The sequence below is a fragment of the Ostrinia nubilalis genome, chromosome 8 (genome assembly GCF_963855985.1).
Source record: "Ostrinia nubilalis chromosome 8, ilOstNubi1.1, whole genome shotgun sequence".
Lineage (NCBI taxonomy): Eukaryota > Metazoa > Arthropoda > Insecta > Lepidoptera > Crambidae > Ostrinia > Ostrinia nubilalis.
Genome location: NC_087095.1, coordinates 1,178,726 through 1,190,429, shown reverse-complemented (window position 1 = coordinate 1,190,429; position 11,704 = coordinate 1,178,726). Strand labels below are relative to the sequence as shown.

At 35.6% G+C, this 11,704-nt stretch overlaps 1 protein-coding gene across 1 annotated transcript in view; it reads left to right on the top strand.

Annotated features, from left to right (window-relative positions):
- The first annotated feature begins 725 nt into the window (after nucleotides 1-725).
- LOC135074103 (phospholipase B1, membrane-associated) overlaps nucleotides 726-11,704 on the top strand; it is a 34,955-nt gene continuing 23,976 nt past the window's right edge. Inside the window, exon 1 of the mRNA XM_063968411.1 lies at nucleotides 726-809. Coding sequence (XP_063824481.1) covers nucleotides 726-809 — 84 coding nt within the window. The remainder of the gene's footprint in view (nucleotides 810-11,704) is intronic.

The window sequence follows — 11,704 nt, the reverse complement described above, 5'->3', positions numbered from 1 at the left end:
TTCAGCTAGTTAGAAAGTAAAAGTTAATTTCAGAAGCGTTTGTTTGATTTTGTTTATCCTTTCCTCGGTAATGAAGGTTATTTTTACGAGTTCACTTTCGTAGCGGAACACGTCATACCTTTACTTATTTTCGTAATTGTTTATTTACGTTTCAGTGGACACAGGATGTAGGAGTAGGGATATTATGAAGTACCAAATTTTTTTTCAGTTAGATTTAGGTTGCGACGAGTAAATAGTGCCGCTTGCTACTCTATCATAGTATTTTTTTATTATGTCTGACACTGTTTTACTACCGTAAACACTTTAAGGACATGATACAAAGAAGGGCACCAGGAAAAGATTTTAATTGTAACTATACTCCAATATAATGAAAAATAACCCGCCAAAATAACATCCAATTAAACCGCCCAGACAGGTTGCAGACTGGCCGAAAGGAGAAGTTCGCGCCATCAGAGGTCGGCGCGAGTACGAGTATACCTCTATTGAGCAATATGCCGCACACTGACAGGAGGTGCGCAGGCGCGAGCATTTTCCCGCCAAACGCCGCGCGCGCAAAGTCGCGTCCAAAAAAAAACAAAAAGTTCCTACGTTGTTCTTTAAAAAAAAACTTTTTTGAAAAAGAAAAAAGTATTTAACCTGTGGTGCAAATCCTGTTAGCTATTTTTTATTAGCGAGCAAGGATGTGTGGTTAGGCCAATGTTCGGTGCAGTGGTGATGCGCTCAGGATGTGGCTGCCTCTCGGGCTCCTGTTGCTGATCGCGGAGGCCCATGCCTCGTACAACACCAGCATCGATGGCATGCTTGAAGTGGTGAGTCTTAACTATTAAAACAAATGACAAGAGTGCATGGACTTTACCTGCTGGGCTCGTACTTATTACCATATCTTGTAAATTGTATTTCCTATTTATTTATTTATTTATTTATTTATTTATTGCACATAATGAATACACTGTATATTGTTAGGTACTAGGTACTAACATACAAATGCACACCCGGTTGGGCACAGCAATACAAAATAACAGTTATTAAATATTATTAACAATAATTAAATTTATAAATCTTAAAGTCTACCTACTTATAACTTTTATAATATATAATACAATTGCAATTAACTTAAAATATTATAATGTTAGACATTACAGTTAAAACAATATTTATTTATCAACTTAACATGAAATACTATGTTTTTTTTTTTTTTTTTTTTTTTTTTTTTTTTTAAACTTATATGCACATAGAACGGTGTACATAAGGCGGACTTAATGCCTTTCGGACATTTTCTGCCAGTCAACCTTAGGGCCAAACTGAAAATAAAGTAGGCGGTATAGAATAATTACGAATTTAGAAAAAATATAATTACATAAATAACATATGAATACATACATAGACACATACATATATAATAATAGGATGGATGACAAAGGGAGACAAAAAAAAAAAAGAGAGAAGGAAAAAAAAATGGGAAAAAAAAGGAGGTTGAACAGAAATTATGAAGATGAAACACCAGCGAGATAATGTTTGCGCACATGGAATTTAAAGGTGGACTTGCTGGGAGCCTGCCTGACGTTTTCAGGGAGACCGTTCCAAAGACGAATGGAATGTAGAAGAAAAGAGTTGGAAAGAAAACCAGGAAATTTTTCTTCCATGAATTCCTTAACATTATAAAAACTTTTACTTATTAAAAATGTCTTTAATTTATCTTTGAATATGTGATCTTTAGGTATATTTTTTACATTATCAGGCAGCTTGTTATAAATTTGTATACAACGGTAGGCAGGACTATTTCTGAACATTTCTGAATTAGGAGTTGGAAGGAGAAGTTTGTGTTTTCGTCGGGGATTTTGATCTTGTTGAAATAGGTAAGTGTGCTTTCTGATAAACATTGCCGCTTCTAAAATGTATATGGATGGTAAAGTAAGTACTTTCTCACTAATGAAATGAGGTTTACAGCTGACTCTCTGCTTTATATTAACAATTATTCGTAAACATTTTTTTTGACTTATAAACAGGTCTTTAGCATCACAACTGTGACCCCACAAGATGATGCCATAGCGCAGCCACGCGTACGCGTAGGCATAGTATGCAGTGAGGGCGGATTCTTTTGATGAGTTTGTTTTTAGGACACCTAGAGCATAAATAAATTGGGATATTTTGGATTTAACTATTTCGACATGGTTTTTCCAATTTAGGTGGGTATCTAAAGTTATGCCAAGGAGACTGAATTCATTGATTTCTTCAATATTTATTGCTTCTGCTACTGAGCTAAGATTTACTTTTTTCTTTTGATGTGGTTATTTTTTTTTTTTTTTTTTTTTTTATGTGATAGGAGGCAAACGAGCAAACGGATCACCTGATGGTAAGGTTATATAATAAAGGTTAAATAATAGCCTGACAAAGTACCTGTAATGTGCCGTGAAAAGGGCTTACATACTAATAATTTGAAATGAAAAAAATAATTACCTTTACCAAAAGGATTTTGGTTTAGATCGAGCCTTTTAAATTTGATCCAGGCTACCATTTTGTCATACTATCTAGACAGAATCCTATTTCACACAGTAAAACCAGTTGTGCTTTAATAGGTATTTACATAAACATCCATAAAAGGGCAAATAACTTAAGTTACGATTACAGACGCAACTTCAAATCAATAAAACTACTTGTCGTTGGGTAACAACAAAAGTTATCACTATTACGTTAAATGCATTAAAATGGAGACCCCCTTTCTATAAATATTTAGATAACGAGTCAAACTTACACGCAAAGCTACGTGCCATCTCCACCGTGGTCTCTACTTCTACGAAGGCTACACTTTTTTATCTATATTCTAATCAAAAACCTCATTTTATGGAAACAATATTGACTGAAAATCCATACGGAATTTCACGGTTTTTCATATGGGTTTGGAAAACTGAAAAAGTAGGGAGAATATATTAGGGGAGGCTTTATAAGTTGGTGGCACGAGGAAGGGGAACTATCGCGTGGCATTGAAAATCAAATTATACCCGAATATTTCAGCACTGATAATTTAAAGAAATAACATTCACCTGAAAAATTACAAACGATTACAACGACTATGTGTATGTGTATCGTGTCGTGATATATGAAAACATATGAGAAAAAAATGTTTAATAATACCCTTTCGAAAAAAATATCGAAAAACGACACCATTTTCAGACATTGATTTGGTATTTCAGGCACTGAAATAGAACATTTCAAAAGATACCATACAAAAGTAATATCAAGGAGTTATTATCAATGCCGTACCCTGCGTATCCTGTCAAAAAGATATGTACGAGTATACTTGAAATTAGTGTAGCATATTAAAATTTATAAAATAACTAGCTGACCCGGCGAACTTCGTACCGCCTTAGCGTAGAGATTTTCTTCATATTTTTTTCCGTAAAAACCTTGTACAGAGTATTAGAAAACTACAAAAAAAAAATCAGCCAAATCGGTCAAGCCGTTTTCATGTTATGTCGTGACAACGGAAAACGGGTTTCATTTTTATATATATAGATAGATAGATAGATAGGCAAATTAAGATGACTCGAAGATAACACCCTGTCTAAACAATCGTGCTTGTACGTTACGGCACCGTGTAAGCTGTCTGTCACCGTCCATCTCCTGCCTTGATCAGATAATAATTACTGAATTAGTCTTATTAGTGTCATCACGGATACCGATACTGATTGATCGATGGAAGGCGGAACCATTTGAAGGTAGGGAATTTGTAGTAGCCGTATATCTACAGTAGCAGAATCCTCTCACTTGAAATATGAAAATTACGCATACCTTGGAGTAATTATACGCACTTAACTCGGAAAAGAATTCCCACTTTTCTGTATTAGTCGGAAGCACAGATCTTAATAGAGTCCCAGGATAGTGTTCAGTCCAAGAACAACTGCTATTCAATACTAGTCAAATCTCCAAAATTAAGGAAAGTTCCTACTAATAGTAAATAACTTACGGGTTGTATGCCACTATACCAATGATTGATTCTTAAATCGTGTATAGCGATAATACAGCTTCGTAGTTTTGGAGATCTAAGCGAACAGACTAAATACAGTGCGACGTAAATACCTATTTACTACATAAAAATAATATTCAGTGTAGAAATGATTTGTGTTTAACCTTATGGACGTTAACAGACATCAATCCACCCAAAAATGCAAATGCATTGCAGTGCGTCATTATGCAAAGAGGCCGACCGCATACTTATTGCGCTTTCTTTCCTCGGCACACGCGCAGGCCGCAGACGCAGCGACGACCTCTGCGGTTGGATTTATAGATGCCGACGTTACAAAGTTGCATGAATATGTTAATGCTTTCTTCGGTAAACTTGATGTGTAGTATTCACTTAAAGTTCAGCCAAACCAACGCGATCACACGCGATCAGCCGTGCAAAATCAAAATCAAAAATATTTATTCAGTTTAGACCACAAGTGGCACTTATGCGCAAGAGCGACGGCGATCAATGCATTTAAGTCTGATCGCCATCGCTGCTGATCGCGTTGGTTAACACCACGTTAATATTTTGTAAGTTTCTGTCAATAACAAGTTAACAAAACGTCGGAAGGAGACTGAAAAGTTAAGTTAAAATAACATGATCCGATGCAACGTTGTATAAAGTTATTTATTAATTTATTTAATCGTTAAACAATAACATTAATGAGTGCATAAGGTAGGTATATAATTCTCATTCTCGGTTGCCTATTTAAGTGAGTGTGGGTGCTAATTTTGACTTACGTAGAGGTTTAAGCGACAAAATATGTGTCTGTGGCAGTGTGGCAGGCAGGCACTTCCTGCAATCATAGCAAAGTGGATGTGATTGCTTCCGTAGTCTGCACGGGACCAAAGCATTTGTTTTTGTAACTACCAAAACAAAATAAGATCGAAATACTTATTACTTTAGCTAACGAGGCGATTGACCTTTATCTATGAATGTATAAGAGCGTGAATATTCGTAACAACGATCGAGATCCGCGTGCACCGTCCGGTTCTTGTTTTCAATGAATTTTGCGAGGGTAATGAGTCTTACTTACAACTATTGCTACGCGTAATAACACGCTCATTGCGTCCATAATTCATGACCAATACCTCTATAGATCCGCTGAAGAATTCATCGACTTTTCGAGGAAATCCATGGCAACAATATTACCTACATATTTATTTTACCTATTTTATTTGGAAAACATACAGTGAAAAAATTAACAGACAACGAACACAAAACCCTCACCAAATGAACAAGGAAGCAGTATGCGTGACATGTGTACTTAGTGTATAAGAAGGCGAAGGGTTAGGTAGTAGTAACAGCTAGACGTATTTAAAAAAATCCAAGAACTAAACAGTACCTACCTGTCTGTACTTTTATAATTTCTATTGTAAATCAATGAAAAGAATTATAATAAATATAAACAGTTTCTTCATCTTGTAGAGACGGTCCGGCCTTGTGCGTCTGCCCACAGTCTAGTCTTGACTTGACGTTAATTAATATGAGGCATCCACGCCGATACTTATCGAATTTAAGCATGGAAATTAATTTTTTTTTCCTTTATTTTGGTCAGAAGTAAAATAATAATAAGTCCTTTACGCTTGTCCTAGAAGGTTAACTTTGAAAGCTTTTGAAAGCTCCGCTTCGTTTGCTGAAGGTTTTTAGTTTATTTCCTCGTTTCAGACAAGTATGATCAGAAGAGGAACCGCGTACCTACTCTGGCTTAATAATGATTAAAATAATTATTACTTTTAAGCCTCAGGGTAACGATAGGTCTTGAACTGTCCTTTTACGAGCTTGATACTGTTAATTGGCAATTATAAATATCCGCATGGATTGAATTTAACTAGTAAGTTTGCTAGTAGGTATTTCACGTTCGCTTCCGTGAATACTCTGTATTTATATGCAGTAGTAATAATGTAAAGGCATTTTATTTCATGGCAGGCAGAATAAGTCTGAAGATGTTAAGCGATTTTCAGGAAAATGAATTTTCAGGAGTAGAAAATTAGCTTTGTGTAGTTTACATGCATTAGAGGCAGAAGCAGGCTTATTGAGTTTTATTATTATAATCTAAACAAGGTTGTTGAAGAAGAAAATTAGGTAAATCTAAGTAGATTCAACACAAAGTCTTCAAAAGGGATCTTGAACTTAAGCAACTGTTCACGGCGATTAATCTCTGTTGCAGAACCGCTATAAAACCATTTGAGCACCTAAAATCATTGTTTAATTGTGTTGAACCATTACATAACCCACGTGCTCTATGACATGACGACGGTTATGTGCGGTGCTGATGGTAGGGTTGCCATCTCTAAAATTCGGCAACCAGGACAAGAAACGTGAAACCCCCAGATTTCGGAACCCAGAACCCGGATATGTCAATAGGATTTTATAAAACTTAGTCGCAACGCCCGGGTTGGCCTAATAAGTACTTACATTTTTTATACCCGGACAACAAATGAGACCGCGCCCCGGACGCTCTCTAAACTAGGCCAAATCCGGAGAGATCCGGACGGAAGGCAACCCTAGCTGTCAGCTACGACCATCAGCTAGTAGCTGATGGTCGATCCGCATCACGCCCGTCAATCCATCGTAGAGTTTTATTAGCGCTTTATTTTGGCTTGACCCATCGCGCAACTAGTAAGTAAACAAATCGCAATTCACTTTCAGATATCCGATGATTGGAAGTATTTGCGGATTTATGTAATTCCGTGACCCGCTGGCCGGAGTTGAAGACATCTGTCTGGGTACTATCAGTAAATTCAATCAAACTATTATTGTACGACTATGTATTGTATACTAGCGGCCGGCCGCCCGCAACGTCGTACGCGTGGAGTTAGTTATTTGCCCCCGTTTTACCCCCTTATGGGGTGGAGTAACCTTAATTTAGAACTCCTCCTATGTTCTTCTGATTAATTTCGTTGCGGGTGCAATTACAGTTTAACTTTCCCCCGGGACCAACTTGACCTTCATTGGTTGGGTTTTATGGCGGTCAAGCTGTAGATCCTGGCTACACAGGAGTTGCAGTGATGGGAACGTGAGGTGGGAATAGTCCCGTTATGATTCGTAAAATGCATTCTTAGCGGATGTCCTGCCAAATTTCAAGTTTGTAGGTGTTATAGTTTCTGACATTTCGTGATTACTAATCAGTGAGTGGTGTTTCTCTTTTATAATAATTTTGGGAAGTAGGTAGTTTACCCAATCTGTCTTAATCAATTAATCTATCAATTAAAATAGACGTTTGAACATTTTTCAGGAAGAAATTCCACTGAAAATCAACTCTGACTACTCTACTACTAATCATAATTTATTGATCCTGTCAATTTTTCGTCCTACTTACAACACTATCAAGTGAAAGATACAATATAATAAATCGATAGTAGTATGATGAACTACATATTTTAGTTTTAAATAAAATAACAAAAGAATGAAGCATCGAAACTTGACCACGATTGCTACGTAAGTTTATTTACGTCCAAGAGGTAAAACTGGTTAAGTGTACTCACAAGTCGATTGTACGGTAAAACCAGATTTTTATTCATGCATTCCCGGGGGAAGTTGCGTGCCCGATGCGGTTAGTTGCAAAACCGGTGGTGTGTACTGTCGGAGGCAAATGAAGTAGTAATTGGGGACCTAATTCCATAATTGAAGGTTATTTAACCTTCTAAAGTAAATAAAACGGCGCTTAGCACTCTCGGAATACAAGAATAATAGTGTTTGTCTTATGTTTGCAATATTTAGCGCGATGGATCTAAAAGCTTTTTTAAAATCTTATAACTTTCATAAGTTTTAAGTAAGGGTAGCATACTCGTATTATCAGGCTTCGTGACATGGCAATTGGAAAAAATAAGTTCTACAAAAGCTGCTGCTAGTGTTTGTCTTATGTTGTTTGCAATATTTAGCGCAATGGATCTAAGAGCTTTTTTGTTATTTGTCTTTGGATCTTTAAGTTTCATCATTTTAGTAAGGATAAGATATTGACATACATATTTCGTGAAAATACTAAGTTTTCCAAAAGCTGCTGTTTACATATTTCCTTAGATAATGAACAGCGATCATTTTTTTCATGGTTTTATTATCAAAACATTAAGTTGAATCAGTTCATCTTGACTCGATGTCGTTCAATGAAATTAAACCAGTTATCTCACGATAACGAGTTTTTTTCCTAATGTGACTAAATAGTATCACTTTTCGTTTCGACTCTACGTCGCGAATTCGTCAGCTGACGTATTTTTATGTCATGTCGGTCGACAAGATGTATGTCAACCGTCAAACGACTGTACGCTTTCGGCTCGTAAGTTCCACTATGTAATTATTTACTCAAAAGCCTGTCTGATAAACTGTTAATCAACAAAAACGTTTAATTAAAACGCATGAAAAAAATCAAATTGATAAACATTTCTAAGTTGTAATTAAAATTACGTAGAGCTTTTATGTGTATCATTAAACGGCTTAACGAGCTTAAGCATTTAATAAAGTATCATATTTTTGTATTATGTATATTATGTATGTAATATGTTGTTTAATCGGCATTGAGCTTTGCTATTTGGGCTAGAAGCTAGATAGATAGGTAGGTCACTAATGTTTCTACCCTGGGGATGATTGAAGCGTGTAGAGTTTTGTCGTCTTTTCAATGGACATTACGTTAATGACGTCATGATGGAGATTAAAATTCGTTTAAGTCATTCAAGGACATAGGTTTACCTCATTAACTTTTGTTTGGCTTTACCAATATTGGAGTTAAATAAAAGTCTACACTGATTACCAATTATTTGTTTTAGTTCAAGGGCATGGCCACAGTCCCTAAATCTTCGTTTCCTTTGACCTCCGTTAACCATAAACATTAGCTTGAAACAAATATTTGTAATGTGATAAGAATCATTTAAGATGTACGCAATTTTCCGTGTTTGAACCATAAAACATTGTCACAACCTGATGCAATGCAGGAGGCTTGTGGTTTGCGAGTTAATACTCGTAGTCTTATAAACTGGATGGAAATCTGTTATGTGACACACAGAGTTAGAGCTTTCAGGAAAAACAGTAGAGGGCGTTTTTTAAACATGCAGGACGCCATTTTCTTTAAACCTTTCCAATATTCTTTAAATTCCTCCCCAACCTGTCTGGCCAGCGTGGAGAGCGTAGGCCAAATTGTCCATTTGCCTCTGGTACAAGAGAGGGTCGCTCCTATATTGGAGACTAAATGACTTGATGATTATTTTCCTTAAAAATATTTGCATTAGATATTTCTCATTCATTTTTTAATGAGGTGAATGCTCGCTTCACCGGTTTTGAAATTTGGGTATTTAATGTCCTGCTTCTACAAGGTTGACAAAAGAAAGGACAGTAGACCTTGTGGAAAAACCCACATGAAGCAGGTATTTTCACGTAAACAGAAATACATTTTTGTGAACGCGGGACTCAAGGCTATTTTATTTATTGGCCAAGGAGACAAACTTGGTGCAATATTTTGCAGGGTTAACACGTTGAGTGCGAAACCAGGTCTATAGACCTTGTGTACGTCTCGCTTACCGTGCGGCTAAGAAAATTATAGTCTTCCTTGTCGTGCGAAAGGCATAACTTCAATTGGGTCCGGTGTAGGAAAGTGATGAATATATATCTATGATGTATTCTTAAAATAGAATCCAATGATGTACCTACCTTAATACCAGGTTTTTAGACCTGGTACCGCACGGAAGTAATAAAATGTCTTCACAATGCGAAACCAGGTCGAAGCACCTTGTACCCTGCGCACCTGGTACCGCACCCCACGCTAGCTTCGTGCAGCCAGTGTTGCCTCGCATTCGTAAGAAACGCACATGTCGACATGGCGTCAAGAGAAACAAACAAAATCAAAACTGCAAATTGATTATAATTTAATTTGCTACACGATTTATTGCTAATTTAAATAATGTTTTTCGTGACAAACATTTGAAGTTGTAACTAAATGTTATTAAATAATATGTTTTCTTTAAATATAGCTTATTTAAGTATTTATGCACGTATGTCTTATTTGTAAAATATTTAGACTAAATTATTAAAACATCTTTGTTTGTTACTTTTTTAAATTTTTATTAAAACTTAATTTAAACTATCGATATTTGTATTTCACATCCCTAGAATACCCACCAGACTTCCCTACTTCAGTGCGGCACAGGGTGCATAAGCCTTGTATTTTGAATATAGCTATAATTTTTATACTAAACAAGTTATTCACGAACGCCTTCAGGTGTATGTCAATAAATACATTATTATTAATATTCAAAGAAAAAATACACAATATCTATTAACATGAAGTCAAAAATAAAATTAATATATCTTAAATATTACAAGGTCTTTAAGCCTTGTGCCGCCACAATGTAAGTTTTAATACCAGGTTTACTGACCTTGTACCGAAGGAATGGAAAGTATTAGAAAGTTACTGCCGCAGCAAAGGTGTTAATGACATATTATACTGTATACAAAATAGTTCAGAGTAGGTAAAAAAGACACTATAATTTGAACACTTATTAAATTGGAGGAGGTCTTTGTCCAGCATCAACCATGGACGTCATTTGGCTGAAACGAACGAAAGAAATTATTACCGCACTTGTTTAATTCATGAACCAATTAAATTATTTGAAAAATTAATAAAGGTTTTATATAATAGTTTAAACTGGGCATTTAGTTTTGACGCATAAAAGAATAGACGCATATATCAAAGAACACAAAAAAGTGTAAAAGTGTGAATTATGTTATAATAATATGTAATTACATTTGTTATGAATTCATTCGATTGCATAATGAAAATAATGAATTCAGAACACTTGCAGGATGAACTCGGCGAACAACTTGCCTTGACATTTGAACGGACTTAAAACTACAAGATTTAATTGAGCAAGATCAACTTCTAGAAGTGGCCATAAATTGTAATCAACGTACGATTTGAAGCTAACACCTAACTCATATTGCTATCAATTAGGTAAGGCTATAATTAAATTAAAAAGATTTTTTTATTGCAAAAAATGTTAGAACTTCATGTACATATAATTAACTTTAAAAAAAAAAAAAACCGACTTCAAATGCGTGAACACAAAAAAAAACTAAAAATTGAAAATATTGCGTATAAAAAAGTTCATCCCCAATTTTCCACCCTTGGGGGTGAAATATTTTCTTCAAATTCGCATGAAACCACCCTTTTGATAATACCTATTCAACAAAAAAATAATCGTTCAAATTGATTTATAATCGGCGGAGATATTGCGTATAAAAAAGTTCATCCCCAATTTTCCACCCTTGGGGATTGTTTTTTCTATTATTAAATTTAAATGGGACCACCCTTGAGGTATTACCTATACGCAGAAAAAAGATTTGTTCAAATCGGTTCATAATTGGCGGAGTTATCGCGTAACAAACATAAAAAAAAAAAAAAAAACATACGGGTCGAATTGAGAACCTCCTCCTTTTTTGAAGTCGGAAGAGTTTTTGTTATTTTTTTTTGTTGGTGGAAACAATGCTTAGTTGTGTGCATTTTTGTGTTGCGAGGTAAGCTCGCTCCGATCGCGATGGAAAACAACCTTTAGTACAGGTTTCACCGTATAGCACTGTGCGTGCTCTGGTGAAAATAGTCCTAGATGTAGAGCTTTTGGTTGACATTGTCTCATAGCCCTGCTTATCACAAATTCGCTAGAATGTCAACCTCCAATTATGATAACGACTCAGGTTAAAGTGCTCTAAAATGTC